The sequence below is a fragment of the Styela clava genome, chromosome 5 (genome assembly GCF_964204865.1).
Source record: "Styela clava chromosome 5, kaStyClav1.hap1.2, whole genome shotgun sequence".
In the NCBI taxonomy this organism is placed as follows: Eukaryota; Metazoa; Chordata; class Ascidiacea; order Stolidobranchia; family Styelidae; genus Styela; species Styela clava.
The window spans coordinates 11246974-11265142 of NC_135254.1; the positions used below are offsets into that span (position 1 = coordinate 11246974).

Here is an 18169-nt window from a genome sequence, read left to right on the forward strand (position 1 = left end):
GCTAAGAACGTGACTACTTCAAGTTTTGGCAATACCAACATCAATCAATACCCGGGCCAGAGTCAGAAGGTTTACAGGCATTGTTACCTTTCCCAAAATCTTATGGCCTAGTCTTCAATATTGATAACTACAAAAACGAGATATCAAAGTAGTCTGGATGTAAGAAACACGTTACGTGTGTCAATTTCGACCATATCTCCAATATGGGAACAGTTAATACACATATATATATAAGGCATATTTTTTTTTTATTAATCAAAAGCTGACATTATGTGTTCAGTATTGTGCGACTGACTGTGGTAATGATGAGTCAACATTGGATTTTTCCCCGATCGTCGTCTCTACCTAGATTTTTTAATTGAAACATTTTTGCTGCTCATTTTAAGGGTGGTTTCGCTAGTTTACGCCTTGAACTGGTCAATATATATGTGTCAAACAATCATTTCAATTCCAAACAGGCAACCCTGTTATTAAAAAGTATCGATCTATATCACAGCTATTTATAAACTAACTTTTTATTATTTAATTCAAGAGTCTTGCTGCACACGAACGCAAATATATTTCTGTAACATTTTGTCGAATCTGCAAACATCACAAAAAGGACTTCAACAATTTGAAGAAAATTACACTGAAAGAAACCAGACAACAACACCACAAGCGGAGCCTAAAGAACTTCGTTGCAACAGGGGCATCTCCTAAATGTCTCCAATTTACCTATCGAAACGTTACAGAAATATATTTATGTTCGTGTGCAGCAAGACTCTTGAATTGAATAGAATAGTCATTTACACTCTTGCTACAGCATCCTTGCGTAATACGCATACGGATCCACCTGCGCAAAGGCATATAGAGCAAGGAAAGTTGTTAAGTTTCACGCAACCTCAACTGTTAGTTAACCTTGATTACTGAAATTAAATATAAAAAGACAGAATAATTAAGTTATATTTCATTCGTACTGAAATTTCCAAAACATAAACAAAAACTAACAAATTGCACGGGAAAACGAGATTATGTTTACAAACATGCCAGAAAATCTGTCTGTTCGGCTGGCAAATTGTATACTGCTACTTCCTTTTTCCGAAGTGAAAACAAGATTGTCTAAAAAAAATGCTTAAGATTTGATTGAGCTTAGATGAAAAGTTTTTCCAACTTTTCGCATTGCATATTGTTTATTATTTACAATCAAATACTCAATTGCTAGTTGCGAACGATCTTTCTCCAAGTTGAAACAGATAAAAACATATTCGAGGTATTCGATGTCAAATTAGCGCCTGTCCATTTATCTTCGAGTAGCATCGAAAAGAAATTCCTGACGAGCGAGGTGGAAGCGGCTGTTGTTCACACATTTGTTAACAGCTAAGTGGCGATTTGACATAGAAATCGGTTAGGAATAAAGGGCAGCATTAGGGTAGGATAGGATTTACATATTTATCCCGGGGGAGAGGAAAGCCGATAAGACGGCTTATCCATATGGCGAACCACGGCCTCTCGTCCAGTTACCATTCCAAGTCGGGTATGGGATTAGTTATATTGTTTGTTTTCGGAAGCATGGACTTGGTGGTGGAGGAAGCCGTGACCGACCAGCGGTTACGTGAACCACCCAACGACGGCGAGGAGTCCAGCAATACTCTCGCACATAACCATCCCTACATGGGATTCGAACCTGCGAACCCACGCAGAGTAATTAGAGGTGCGGTGGCGAGCGTATTCCTAACGCTTAGCCCGTTGAGCCACACCGCCGCGCCATTATCAGAAACTCGCGCCGGGCTGCAGAAAAGTTTGGCTTGCCCCTGATTTGGTGTGATAATGTTGCATGGCATGTATTGAAATAATTAATCCTTTCCAATAGAACACTGCATATAGACTATTTTATGGGAGATTCCTGGGTTTCGGCAATACCGAATGTCGTTAGTCTGATCAGCTATAATGCAGTAGCGTGCTCTTGTCTTGTGATAGATGAACATTTGTGAGAGATGACAGAGGAAGTTTGCACAAACATGAACAAACATCCTCATATATTTTGTAATATTGGCCAAAATCACCAAGATATTTTGGCAGCCGATCAAGACATTTTTTGCTACGACAGATTTGCGGGCATAGTTGTAAATATTAGCTAGATTTGGTGGTTTTGTTAGCTATTTATTGTTCTTGTTTAATTTGAAGCTATAAATACTCCTAAACAAACGTCTCCTTTTTTGTTTTAATCTGGAGTTTACTGATATATATTGAAATTTCTTGAATCATAATCTTCGAGCCCAAGTGTGTGACTTAGTAACTAACGTTTAGGGATGTTCTGAACATTTTCTTTTATCTCTGAAGGCGGCCATAAGGATGTTCGTAGTGGAAGTGTTGAAAATCTGTGGATTTTTATCATGACAATTTACGATGAATGCAACATATCGTGTTATAAGAATTAGTTATTTGTACAAGAGTGTAATTAACGTCAATTTTTTTTAATGGGAAGCTTGCAACTGGAACTAGTCAGGAAGTTGATGTCCCAATGAAAACTAAATATTGTAGCCAATCATATTTTTGAGTACGTACTTGACTATACATAGTGACGAATTCTCAATGTATCGGTTGGTAGACGTAGTTATTGATGTATATTATTTCCATTCAATGTGATGTGCTAAAAATCGAGATTGACTGTAAATTCGAATAATTGCTGAGTATCAGTATATACGATATAGTTTATCGTATACTATTTAGAAAACAGAGCAATGCTGGAATATATAGACTCGAAGGTCGCACATCTTTGTCGAGCAGCGAGTTTATTGAAACCACCACGGGCAAACGTAAATTTGATATATATTGATTGGATTTTAATTTACGGTCAAATCATTCCACCAAAGATAGAAAAACAGTAATTTAACAAAACGATTCATATGTATAAACTTGTGCTCAATAATGCGATGAACGGTTAATTATGGAAGACTAGAAATTTTCTCTCAAAGCAAATTTACATAGGCGTATGAAACGCACACATTGTGGGGGAAGTCGGTAGGCATATATTTCTCTTCTTGATCAGATAGAATAAGTAGCAAAATAAGAACGCTATTATACCTAATATGATACAAAATATAGGAGAAAAATGAAACGAATACTTCTTGAGTGCAAATATATATTGTTAGAAATTGAGCGCAAGCATGAAATGCACTTGAAACGTAAGAGTATACAGAATTTAAAAAAAAACAATGTATGAATGTATAATTAAACAAAAAATGTTTTGCTAAGGTTATTTTCGTTATCATCGTTTTTTACAAAATATAATATGATCATAATTCTCGACGGCGGCGATTTTTTTATCTTGCCATTTGCCAAATATTCTTCAGGAGATAAATATTTAGCGTTCTTTGCGATTGGTCGACTAATCTCCCCCCGGCTTATTCGGTTACAGTTAAATTTCGTCGAATATTAAGCATTTTTGATTGTCAAAACCAGTTTGTTGCATACAGTGTTTGTTAGACAATAATGAAAACACGTTGAATCTTCTGAAAAAACTGTTTCCGCTCAGACAATAAGTCGTTATTTATTTTGATCACAATTGAGTCAAAAGATAGAGTGAATCGCGGTGCATTGTCGACATTGACAGGTAATTTGTTACCAGCAGTATTTAATGAATTCAAATGAACCGCCATATGCTGTTGTTGCAGTCAACCACATCACGAGTCATGTTCTACTTCCTCGACAGAATTGCTGGCCTTTGTTCCGTATGTCATTGATGATTCTGGTCCTTTCTGAGATGTTGTGAAAAAGCTACTCGCAGCTCTCCTGAAGCCGTTTGTTCTCGAGAAATCGTTTCTAAACATTTTTATCAAATTGTATCGGAATTCGGGATGCCATAAGTTGTAAATAATGAAGTTCAGGCCGCTGTTTACGAAAAGCAAATACATGGCAAACGTGAAAGGCACGGCCATGTTGTTGCACGTCAATGATTTGTCGGATATCTTGAGTAAAACGATCACATACGGCAGCAGACACACTAAAATGTAACAAAACATTCGAACATTAAATTCATTTTATGAATTCAACACAGTATATCTACTGAATTAGTTTTCAAAATTTGAACTATTTAACCTGTTGAGGGGAGATATCAGATTTCTTCAATAATAACAATGCAAAGTTCATTTTGAGTGAAAAATTTACACAGTAAGCAACGCACGACTCATTGCACTTATTATAAATTATTTCATCTCAAGAAAAAATAAATATATATATTGTATAAGCGTTAATATAAATAAATAATAATATTCAAGTGCACCACAGTTAATCACACCTGGTGGGCTCTATACTGGGACTTTTTTACAGCAAATAAAAGTATTTTTTGAAATATCAATAGTCAAGATGAAATTTACGAATAATCTAGACCAATTTCCGATGGTTTTAAAATATATAATTTCCATCTTCTGCCAAAATTTATTACCTGATAATTACAAACTAATTGTATTTTAAATATATTTGTTTTTACTTGTGAAGCCAAGAACCATAGCAATAATTATTTTCAGAACTCGGACATGAGATTTGTACTTCGCAGTAAATTCTTTGGCTCGATTTCTTGCTTTTGTCGGATTTAAAATATCTCTAACAATGTGAAGCTGATCCCGTGTTCTTTGAAAACGAGGCTGCAAATAGAGAAAAAAACACAATAATCGGCAAATGTTTCAGGTTCGCAAAAATATTTAATATTGATTATATGACTCTACATATCTAATAGGCTTTATAAAATCGGTAACTATTCCGGACCATGCCGATGCAAAAGTTTTCAACCCTTTCCATCTAACCAATAGGCCAAATTAAGGAATAAGGAGGGTTGGGACACTTTTTTCTTCTGCAATTTTTAGCCCTATAATCTGCACATTTATTTGACATTACAGGACTTATGCAGAGGGGGGTAAATGTAGTTTGTAATCAGTAACTAGAAAACACAAAGGCGACACACATTTAACTATTCTATCCAATTAAAGAGTCCAGCTGCACACTAACACAACTCAAATACACATTTAACTACCAACATGCTTTAAAAAACGTCTGTCAAGTGTCCCACTGTGGAGCATGTCCCACTGGACCCCGGTCCATTGTTCCCTACGAGCACCAAATATTTTCAGACGGCTCCATGTCAAGATTAAAAAGACACATCCGTTTCCAACGTTATGTATATTTCACAGTGAAATGAAGTTCAGAAATGCCCTCACACTAGGGTTTTGCCAGTCCAGCGGTTCCGCAAGTTTACATTAAATCCGACCGTCTATACTCTATTTATACTATAGTCTATACCAGTGTGGACCAAGGTTGGCGGCTCCGGGGGCCATAAAATTATTTTTGCATTGTTCGCGGGCCACAATATGGCCAAGAGTAGGTAAACAGTGCAATACAAAACAAACACTTCTATTGTGTAAACACATAGTTATCATAAAAATCATTTTGTTATGCCACCAATACAGTTGCATTTCAGTTTTATTTTAACAATCAACTGTTGATTTTTCAATAATAAAATTAAATTATTGCACAGGGGTTCCTAGAGCCTCTGGAATGTTTCATTGGGTTTCCACTCTATAAAAAAGATTGACTTTATTCGTTTTTACCAAATACCTATTCTTCTACATTTTAAATGAAATAAATAGAGAAAGTTAATTACCGATTGTGAAGATTGTTGAGAAGCTTCTGATTCCGTTGAAACATTGTTTGACGCGGATGTGTTTGCTTTTTTATCATCGCTATGCCACCATGTTAACCAGCTTTCCTTTTCTTTATGAGTTCCATGTTCTTGCTTAGCTTGATGTCGTGGAGTACCTTTATTAAAGATATTTCTAAATCCTTTTGAACTACTTCCCGTATCATCTTCATCAATCATAGCTTCCGGATAAGCTTTTTTAAGCATCTGTATTCTGAAGGTAATATACTTGAATGAGAGTCAATCTTATGAAATAATTTTCGATGTTACTTATTGCGTTGAGCCAGTGAGCACCAATAGGCGTTCATATCATACACTTGCAAGCACGGATCACTCTTATAGAAGAGATGCATTCAAAAGTGTTTATGTAAAATTAAGTGTTCAAGTGATTTAACGAGGAGGAGTCGAGAATAATTTGACTCCAACTTGGGATCCCGATTTCGAAGTTGAGAAAAATTTTGACCCCGAAAAAATGTTGTTAATAAATAATTTGGTGCATGCTGCAAGTAACACTTTTTTTTCTTCATAGAAAATTTAAACTGCGATTATTTCCCTCAAATATGTTCAAACGACTCCAAACTGTGGTGCTTAAAAACACGACTACAACTCCACTGAAAACATCGATCGCATATCTTGCTTTGGTGCGTTGTAATACATTACCTTTTGTTTCTCTCACATTTTTTCTCAATTGCACTTTTACTCATATTCCTTCTGCTACTCAGTCTTCTACGTGTTTGTAATCGTTTCCAGGTGTAAATTGTTGTCATGAGGTTCAATAGTACCGTGAGAAAATAACTGAAATGCAGAATAACAATAACTGCATACAGGATAGCAATACTCAAATATATGGCCAGGAAACTTTAAGGTTAAAACAGTGAAATGTAGGTAATAGCCTTCCAGTGGCTTCTTTCGTCACAAGAAAAAAAAAATAGAATCACAGGAATATTAGAATCAAGAATTTTCCCGACATGAATAGGCGAAACCCATGACTATTAACTTTAATCTTTAAGTCTGCTATTTTTGCTAAAAACATTAAAAATGTTTTCAGAAACTTTACTTCAAAGTACACATTCTCACGATCTTAGTATATAATTATTGATGTTAAATATTGTTTTAGTAAATTAGAATATTCAATCAATGGACACTGGAAACACGTTGAGCACACTTACGGTCCACCAATAATGAGAGTGATGTAGTATGGCCAGAATTTGTGATTTTGTACACCGTTAACTCCGGTTTCAACTCGTTGTATGTAGAAAAACGTCGTCACGTCCATTTCATAGGCAAAATGGTCAGGAAAGAATCCGGGAATGATAGCGAGGCAAACTCCTGGAAATGAAGTATTTTGATAGAGCTGAATCGTTATGCATCTTATAGCTATGGCGTCACAAATGGAAAAACTCAATAAATGAACGAGAACTAATTAAACTAAAATATATCTTTATATAGAATAAATATATTGAAAACCAAACATCTTTATTCATAAAATGAGGTAAATCCACCGATGAGAACGATTTCACAATTCAGCAATCAGCATAATTTATAAAAAATCGTATTTTAAACTGTTACTTTATCTTTATTCTAGTTGATTTTATGCAGCGTTATTTCACACCGCCATTGGAAATGTGGTTTTGGACAATGTCTACGGACATGGAGATGCTCATAATTTTGGGGAAGCAGAATCATTCATTCGAATTTTTGAGCAATATATTTAATCCAACATGTTTAATTGTGACGCCTACAGATTAGGCCACTTTGCCAAGTCACGAATTCACGTTTTCATTTTATTCATTTATTTCATTAACTTACCAATTGCCCATGCAGCTCCAATCGTGATAAATAAACGTTTTTTTGAAAAATATTCACCAGATCTGTGCTTCAAAGGTCTCGCGATTGCTAAAAATCTGAAGCAAATGAATATTTTGAAGCGCATCAGTGTTGTAATTGAGGACGTGAGGGTTTACAGCTCCTATAGGTAATAAATATCCGGCCATGCCAATTAGATAAAATAGGTATGAGTAAACGAAAATGACCCATGAATAGTCAATTAAACTTTCACATGAACTAGAAAAAGAATACTTTATCCAGAAGCTTAATTATTTAAAAGCATAGGAAATGTTGTAATTATGATTTGGATTAATTTAATTTCGCGACGATTAGAATATTAATATTTAGGGTTGCATAAGAGAAAAAAACGAAGCGGCCGACAAAACAACAGTGTTTACTTGAAAAAAAAACGTAACAACTTGAAATACTTACTAGTAAATCGAGCAATTTTCTGACACATACAAATTGGAACTTTTTGGAAAACACTATAAGATTGACGTCATCGGGAAAAGGGTAATGCCTATCGTATGATATACACTTCGTGACGACATTTCTTACAAACACCGGATCTATATATTTAAATTTAAGAAGGAGCTCAATAGAAATATCTTTTACAGGCACTTGACTACATTTTAGTAATTTTTCACAGTACTTTACGTTTACAAGTGTATATCCTACCTACCAATGTCTAACTATATGAAGTTCTACTTTTGACATTCTTGGATGTGAAGGAGTAAGCATTATAAACAGTAAATTTTATAAAATCTTATATATAAAAGTTCATGAATTAGAATTACCTGTCTACGCTCAACAATAGAAGATTATATAACGACGATATAACTGAAACAATAGTAATCGTTCCAAACACCACACTTCTGGTAGAATTCTTTTGCGTCAGGTGATTTACGTGGTCAATAAAAGAATATTCAGCGTCGTCTGAACTTTGACTGGTGTATGGGTAGTACAATGACGTCATTAAATTTGCAATACCGGAAGGAAGAACGAACAGACCCACGAGTAAGTCGGATGTTGCTAAAGACAGTTTGATGAACCCATGTCTTCGACGCAATGACGGGGTTTGAAGGATAACTCGGATGACAAGAAAATTTGCTGCAAATGGAAAAAAGCAGAATATGATATTTTTTATTATTTTGACGATTTCAAATTATTGTTAAAGCTTTGTAAAAATACGTTAGGCTATATATTTCGTAATAGACCTGACTCATTCATAAAACAGCAAATAGATAAGGCTTGCAATTTGAGTAGAGAATTTTTAAAAATAGCCCTCGTGTATAAAATAACTAATGATAACATATACTACGTCACTTTCTGATGGAAAATCTGGTCAAATATAAACAAACTATTCTTGACAGAATCATAAAGTAAATTTGAATCACAGAGATTTCGTGAATAAATATTCTCACCTATTATTATGAATAAAGATAGAAAAAACATTCCAAATATAGTTGCTCCAACCGCAGGCTTGTTGCATTGCAGGCAGTCGATTGGTGCAATATTACCGTTGTTGCATCCAATAGGATTACATGCCGGATAAGGACTACATAAACCATATTCATACTCTGGTGCAGAGGATCCGTTTCCAACGTTTACATTCTGATAGAAATTAGTAGTAATTTCAGTATTTTTATCTTCAGACGATAACACGATTATAGCCATTTGAATACAAGTAAGAAATGGCGAAACAATGTTTACTTAAATCAGAAAAGTCCTTCTATTTTTTATTGTTGTTTTTGTTTGATTCTCATTACGGGTTATCAATCAAAAATCACAATTTTCCTAAAACATAAGATGAATGTGATAACAATAACTTCACAAATTTATTCACGTGATGGAGCACTAATACATAACTAGTAAATGATATAGGAACATAGACAAAATGCAAATCTACTATGAAAACAAGTTTTTGTAATGTTTTTTTGTCAAATTAAGCGTTAATCAAATCGTGCGCAGACAGTGTCGTACGTATTCATAAACTGAGAAGTTGTTTAGTTTTACGATGAATATGTACTCATGCATATATCAAACTATGCTAAATATTATATTATGTCTACTGACAAAATTATTCAATTCGTACCGTATTTTTAGTGACATAAACTTCCACTTCGGGCACCAAAACTCTCCCTTCTACTCCTGTTATATCTTCTTCCATTTCTTGAGTTGTTGTTGTTGTTGTAGGTAAAGTTGTTGTTGTGGTGCTCAATGTTTTTAAATATTTTTCAAATGGATTTTTTCCTCCTACTAGCACCCTCGCATTCAGAAATTTTGACGCTGTGGTATTTTCCATTTCAGTCTTTTATGCTTACAAGCAAATATTTATTAATTTGAAAATATAAAGTTACATTACCGCTTTAGGTAATCTACATACAAAAAGAGAGATTTATAGTTTTTAATTTTGCCAAAGAGCGTATTCAACAGAACTAATACCGACGGTTGTTGAACAAGGGTTCGTGTGTTCGTAACTTACTGAGTCTTTGTCAGATGGTATATGTTAAACTTATTTTACTTTCCTGTTTTCATAAAACTTATATCAAATTTCGTGCAGCACTTAGCTGCAATATCTTCAGCAACGGAATTTCATACTGCCTAGAAAATGACTTCACTTTGAAACAAATATTGAATAACTTTCATTTCTTCAAACATAATTACTATAAATACCACGCATTGAAGTCTTGTGATAACACCACTATCGTTTTCTTTCACTATCTTAGTGATTCTCCTTTGCTGTTCTCAATGCCTTCAGCCATGTGACCAGGGTAAACATTCTTAGCACAAACTGCGTAAAATCGTTAGCCTCACTTATCCGCTGCTATATTTTTTGGAGCGTATTTATAAAAAAAACAATAGTGGTTCAAAAAATATTCGATTGCTTTTTAATTCCATACCGTGTGGCACGTGGCAACGCTTAGAAGCTATGGTATGTCATAGGCGTTATCATTGAACATTCCCCAAAATCTCAGAAATAACGATGGCAAAATATTCTGGAACACACGGAATTATTCATTTTTGTCAAGACTTGCACTAATTTGCTAGTGTGAATGTGCCGCAATCTCTACATTTTAGTAAAACGCTTTCCTTGTTTTGCGGAAATATTACGTGCCAGCGGAGACAATCTATTTTTGAAATCTATTTATTTTCGAATACTGTCTGTTCTATTCTTTTTCATGCGCAAACGCCCACGTCAAAATGCTATTCAATTTCTTTCGACGTAAATGCTATTTTGTAGCTTTTGTACACTAATCAAAAATAGTCATTCGCGCATCATATATTGTTCTTTTACTACATCTACATTCCGATAATGCGTTTCAGCACTGGGAATAAATTTTCAAGATCGTTCGCTAGATTTTTTAAGCAGAAATCCAAGTCAAAATAATCACGAGGCAAGGTCTCAAAAAGAGTGACAAACAAGTAGTTGGGATGTCACTATGAATAAAATATTTTAAATCATTTTAAATCAGTCAACCATAAAAAATATATAGTCTGTAAATTTTATAATCTCAAAAGCAAATAAATACGTCATTTCATTAAAATGTGACTAATACTTTTTCAAGTGATGCTACAAATGATAAATGAACAAAATCGTGACATATCGCAGTTTTCTTGCCAAATTAAAAATAAAGATAAACAATCTCTGAGACAACAAGAAAATTTTAATCTTTAGCGTTGTTTGAATTTGTAACTAAAATGCGAGATTTTCAATATAAATCTAATATGAATTGAACATGATCACTGTCAGACTTTACGTAAGTAATTGCGAAGATAGTTGCCTCCGAACCTTTCTAACTTCTTTTCTTCTACCAGAACTTCAATACCCCAATCTTTTCCTTGTGGCCATGCAGCCTATCTGAGCATACTATTTCTTGTACCGCATCGAATCTACCCTGCATATATATCGCCTACCGCAAAATACAATTTACTGTTTATATACAAACTAAAATATTGCTGGTCAGTCAAGCATCCTATTTCTGGCCTAGCATTCGACCTCAAAAATTTAAGAAAACGCTTGGCTTCAAGATACACTTAGCTTCATACGTGAACTACGTAGAAATAGTGATCTAACCATCTCTGTATTTATGGCCCATAGCTAGTGCAGGCTGAAAGTAAATAATGTTTTCACTGTAATTCCCTGTGACGATGTAAATATCCTCCGGAACAAAGGGCGAATACGGTGAGCGTCCAATAGTTTGTCAAACAAAACTGACGTATTGTCTGCGTAGCTTGTACATCGTAATTTTCAGGCGTACAAAATTTATTCATATATATTATCTTAAATTTCGTTTTTATTACAAGGACTAGCGATATATCACGCTCTGTTATTCATTAAAACGCTATGGCTTTAGATAAAAGAATAAATCGATTTAATCGGAAACGCCATTGTTTAGTCAGCCGGTAATTAGTTTTAACGTGATTGCAATCTTTGCAACTTTTCCTGCAGTTTGCATTCTCTTATTTCCACTGCAATGTGACTCAGTTTGCGATAGATTTTTAAGACAGACGAAACGAACGCCAACTTTTTCATCAAATTAATTGTCACTGACTACATGTTTTGAGAAATTTGTTAAAACTAAGAAAAAAAATTCTTTTCTGAATAATCATACAAAATTCCTATATCCACTTACAAATGTTATTGTTTTACATATTAGGCGAGTTTGCGAACTAATGTTACACTTCAACGTTCAAGTTTAATTAATCATGAAGTAATCGCAGAATCTTGAACTGCACGTTAAACTACGTGACACAAGCAAGCTGATGTCCTCTGTGCTTACCATCACAACATATATAGTGCAACAGTGTACCAGATAGCGCAATTTGCAGCGCACAATTTTCATCGCTGTGCTTGCGATATGCCATTCTAGCATTTTAGAAGTCTGAATTTTACTTTAAATATCATTCTGATACCAACGACCGATAAATGACTATAATCCGAAATTGGATAAATTGGTATACAAATCGTTCATACAATCATGCAATTAAATTTGCTTTTGGTAGCATTCTGGTATTCGGAATACCCAATGACAATTTAGAATGTTAAATTTGCAATTTGACTCATAATCAAACGTGAAAATACAATAACAAAACGGACCATATGTACATTTCGTGTCCAATAACAGAGTACCTTATTTCCTGTCTGTATTGGCGTACCTAATTCCCATTTGTCTTATGATAATTGTCGTTTACAAAATACCTGTGTTAGGCAAATATCAATATATCTCCACTATTTTCAACTGTAACGCCTAACAAGTTGCAGAATGCAGACTGTTTCCAAGATAGATCCAGATTGTAGCTATCTACTGTACGAATAGGCGAAAACTATTACAGCAGAATGCAAAATTGCTTTTGATTGGATTCGATTTTAAAATAATCTGAGATATATCTGACTAATTTGTGAGTATTTTAAAATGCAAGTTCAATTAGAACTAACACATATTTTGTCAGTATCAAGTATGAATGGCAAACACCTCAAAACATGAAACCGTACCCGGTGAATGCATACCTAAAGTCGAAACAAATACCAAAATATATCCTTTTTTGAAGTTTTAAATAAATTTTAATGTTAAGTTAAAACAATAAGTTTAGTAGCAATAATTCATTATTCAAATAATTGCATTAATAATTCAACAGTTATCGTCTATCCAATTGCATTTGTTTACTATAATGATATTTAATAAAGCATCAGTTATTTAAACCTACTGCTTTAGTATACAGTATGACGCGTCCTCATTTGCCATTCGTTTCCGCATTGTCATCAGCTATCTTCATTACCAGTCTTCTCAAATATCTATCTCACTGGGTTGGAAACTTTAGGTTTACTAAAACGAAATCTGCACCGGGTGAACCTATGCTATTGCTGTCAATTGTCATCTTGATGAGTGCTCACTTGTTGGTGAAATTCACCATCAATTTTAATAGTGAACAGTACGCGCACAGGATATGACGCTTTACGCAAACTTTGCCAACGGTTCATACAGTTATTTTCTGATGCTCATTATCTATTTTACGTTTCCTACTTCCGCGTGCCTGCATCCATTGTTGTATTTTATTAGGAAAGTATAAGCTATTTTTCACCCAAGGCCTATTCTATGTCTCTATTTCAATATATGCTTTGTAATGGCAGATTTCAATCACGTTAAACGGTTAAAGAGTCTATCACGTGTTTAAGGCTCACAACACGATACTTTGTCACAATTTCCAAATTGCAATCAATAAATCTTGGTATTTAATCTTGAGAAATTAGAGATAGTTTTCATCAAAGAATCACACCAACCGGTTCAAATCCTTTTCTCTACTTTAGAAAACGAATAATATCTATATTTACATCCGCAAATGTGTTATTGCATTTTATGTTCTTAACCACTTCTGAATATTATTTCATATTTACGACTTTAACCCCACTAAGGCAGCTTTCAAAAAATATAGCCTATTGATACTTAACATCCCAGTGACGGCCCAAGTCTAAAATTTCACGTCTATGATTCGAAGCACAGTAACTAACCGTGGTGTGCTGACCAATATCGACATTTGTTCGAGGTCCTTGTATAGAAGACAAATCTAATCACTACAGCTCATGATCGCTAAAATCATGCATGTCTAAGACTGAAACACCTTTGTTTTATCACCCATGTATTGCCTTTATACTGACTACGAAGACGAAATGAACTTTATCATTTACTTACGAATAAACGTGTATTTAAGGATGTGAGATCGGAACTAGGCGATTTTATGAAAAGTTCATTAATATTTCGCCCTTGACTTTTCTTTTATCTTGCACGAAGTTGACAAACTGCTTAAATTTAAGCCTATGAAGGTTTTAAAACTTGAGCAAATTGGTCTGGTGATTAAATAACTGCGTGCAAATCTATTCTGTCAAAATTGGTCTCGAATGTAATTATATCAATACCATTAACGGAAATTCGTCTCTTGTAATTTAAAGCATTTGGTTAACATATAATATATAAAAAAATAAATATTCAATTATCAACTTAGCTCTTTCTAAAATATTTGCTATACGCGTCTAATTATATATCACTTATGACTATGCGATACATATATCCTGTGCTTCGTTCCCGCCACCGCTGATGACAAATTCATTTCCGATTTATTGTGACGTCACATAAGATGACATTTCATTCGACGTAAACTAGGTTGTCTTTGTGACTGTTCATATTTGGATTTATCAACTGCTAGCACAGTCAACACGAGTTAGATAGGCGAGTTACAGCCACATCCAAGGAATTTTTGCATTTTACAATGTGATGAGTAAGGCTGAAGTGATTAATATTCACGGTATATTTCATACTGCTTTTTATATTCGGTCATCTAATTGGAAAAGGGGCGTATTGCATCTTTTTTATAATTCGATCCTATCAGAACACTAGCAGGAGATACTAACATACCGGTAAATTATTCCAAAAGTTGTTGACAAAGACTGTTTCCATTAGTTAGAAGCATAAAATCTGCTTGTTCGGGACCACCATAGTGTTCCAAGGAAGGCTAATGGTTATTAATCTTACTTACGACAAATAGATGCATATTTCGGCATCAAACGTAACATGAGGTTTTCTATTTCAAAGTATTTCACTGCCAATAATTCACTGGTCATTATGAAGCTTAAGTTCTGTTCCATTGCCTGCACTCAAACCCGGATGTAAACAATCTTTCAAACGCGTCCGGAAATTGCGCTATACTGAATACGCAAATATTTCCTCCACTGAAATACGCTCAGTAAATTGCTCATCTTATAAATAGGTGACCAATATAATGCTCAGCTGTGAGCCGTACTATGAAACATAATTATACTGATTCAAAATCCAGGTGGGCTGTACAGTTCTTACACAAGCCGCCTTTTATATTTCTGATTGCTTCCTTTATCTCACTTAAAAATTCACTCACTTTACGTATTAGCCCAAATATTTTTTTCCTACTGTTTTACTACATCCTATCGTATGTAAGCACCGGATTTCTAATGAGTCGGTCAGATGAAACTTTCTCTACAAAATTTAGTGTCGGCTTTATGAATATAGTCTATTTTTTATACTTACGTAAAATATAGAATTATATATAAACATTTTACGAAATACTTAGAATTCAAATTGTAAGTGTATACCTGTACGCATATCTGCCTGCGCTCACGTACTCGTATATTAATTATGATTATCTTGAGTCTGCTGTGACGTATTTTATTGCAGGAAGTGCTTCATGGTATTCAACGCTTTAAACATTTTAGCAAGCGGCTAAAGGTTATTAGTGTGTTAAAATAACTCGCATATACTTGACGAAAAAATTGTAAATGAATTGTAAAAATTAACTGTGATTGCTTGTACCACAAGCATGACGGTGTTATCGTTAATCAGCATATAGACTGCTTAAATAAAAACGGTCAAATAGACTAGCAGAAACTAAGTTGAAATAAAAATCTACCACTCGAATAATTTTGAGAATCAAAAATGGTACAATTTACATTTTATGTGTTTTCACATTTGTATTTTGATTACATCGTAATTTACCATTGACCTTATTTTATCGGTTTGAAATTAGTTTCAATAAATGCATCAGACGAAATGTCGTTTTAAACACGCTATCAATGATTATTCACCAATGAGACACTTACAGTTTTCGTGCAACATATGTATTATTTTTTGACCAACCTATTGCCCTCGAAGCAGAAATACCTCAAGTTCAAGAGACTAGCGATAATAATCACATTATCCATGGTGTGAAGCAATAAGAAGATGTAGATGTTAATCATAATTTACATCTAAAAAGGGAGTATAAAAATTCTAATGGATATTTTTTCGAAGGTTTTGGGGGGAACACATAAGGACTATACAGCAGGAATCTAATCACACAAAACTAAGTGATCATTCCAATCACGAATCCAATGCTGAATCAGGCTTTTTACAACAATCATCGAGAAATAGAAAGCTAATGAGATAAAAGATAAAATATTTTCAGGTTATTTGTTTGTAATCAAACCTTTTTAAGTCTACAATTTCTTTTTGTTTGTAAGATAAATTGCTGTGCTACATTTTTTTTGATAATACTCACCAAATTTTGCTTGAATTTCAAATAAGCCACAAGAGCGGACACGACAACGATGAGCTCATGTGATAGCTTTACAGGGTGGCGCCAATGAGCATAAAACCACGCGAATAGAACCCCGATCCACGATGTATGTCTGTCTCTAATGATGTTGTGGTTCACCGCGCTTAATTCATTTTATGTTGTAATAGAGTGAAGTAACAATAATCTAATGCGCACCTTAAACGCAAAATGACCATACAAAAATTATTCAAAAATAATTCATTGCCAAATTTCAATTTTGACATAAGCCCAGTGGTCAATCAATGTAATGGGAAAAAAGTATCAAAATGGGATATTCGAGATGACTTCGGATGATTTTGAATAGTGGACTAAACTCGGTGAACATCTTCAAGGCAATTAACATTTTTTGTAACATCATTGGTTCATATAGTTTCAATATTATCAAACTGACAGGACAATAAATACCAATAATTTAATTTGAAGACGAGTAAATACACAACAACAGCCAAATAGCATATCTCTCTTGATTAGGTACTAAACGCTTGTGGTTGGCACGTACCAGAGGTTGACGATTCTGATTAGGATATATATATGAAAATACAAAATAATATGTACAAAATATATATATACGGAAGTATTGAATAGATATTTACCTAATCAAAAAACCTTCTGATTTGTCTCACGTGAGAATTCGAAATATATATAAAAGTTGGGATTTTCACTCGATTTTCGATGAAGCTAGAAAAAATTGTAAGAAGAAGTTTTTACTAGTGTTTATTAATTTAGAGAAACTGCAAATAATACGAGGTACTGAGCATAAGATGGGAAACTTCACAAAAGGAACATTAAGAAACTAAGACAAGAACCTCAGCGCGGTAAACGTAAAATATTTTACCAAAATACATGCATCTGGTATTATGAAAGATTGTATAGAAAAACCTGTCTGCTGATTTAAGTAGAAAATTCGAAATAATATTTGAATAGCTTTTGCGGTATAAAATTTGAATGCTTCTATGTAAATTTGAAAAGTACCCGGTTTAAAAATGTTGGAATAATGCAAAAAAAAATTATTCCAGCGAATGATATTTATGCTCGACATACTACAGGAGAGAAGAAAGTTCGATACAAACAAAAGATCATTACTCAATGTGCGGTTGTATGCTGATTCACATGAACACAGGTCTGTACCGACATGGCATGACTAACTCGGAGATGACCTTCTCCTGCAGCAGCCAGCCGCATTATCTGAAGAAGGCTACAAAATAAATATCCTTATTTGTGAATATATATACTAATTACTCACTTCTCCTGCTCCCGTTCTCTGAATTAAAATTCTTTAAAATTCAAATGCATGTTATCTCTATGTGGATTATGCGGAACTCTACACCTTCTAATGAACCATTCTATGGACATTGAATAAAAACGATGTAAACGCAAGTTTCCAATACAGTTATGCTCAAAAACAATACTAAGACCAATTTTCTCGCATCGCAATTCAGTATTTATAATGGCCAATTAACAAACAATATGAACAAAATGTAATGTTTTTCGGTGTGTAATGGGTGCTAAACAAGAGAGCGAGTCCCAAATATATGCACACGAAGGCCAAAA

At 34.1% G+C, this 18169-nt stretch overlaps 1 protein-coding gene across 1 annotated transcript; it reads right to left on the reverse strand.

Moving 5' to 3' along the window:
* Positions 1-2775: 2775 nt before the first annotated feature.
* On the reverse strand, positions 2776-9880 carry LOC144422983 (uncharacterized). Its single transcript, XM_078113123.1, has 9 exons — positions 9594-9880; positions 8923-9112; positions 8296-8608; positions 7481-7575; positions 6841-7000; positions 6332-6466; positions 5636-5885; positions 4469-4622; positions 2776-3982 (listed from the first exon to the last, which is right to left on the reverse strand). The coding sequence occupies exons 1-9, from the start codon at positions 9801-9803 to the stop codon at positions 3663-3665; spliced, it is 1827 nt and encodes a 608-aa protein (XP_077969249.1). The 5' UTR covers positions 9804-9880; the 3' UTR covers positions 2776-3662.
* Positions 9881-18169: the final 8289 nt, after the last annotated feature.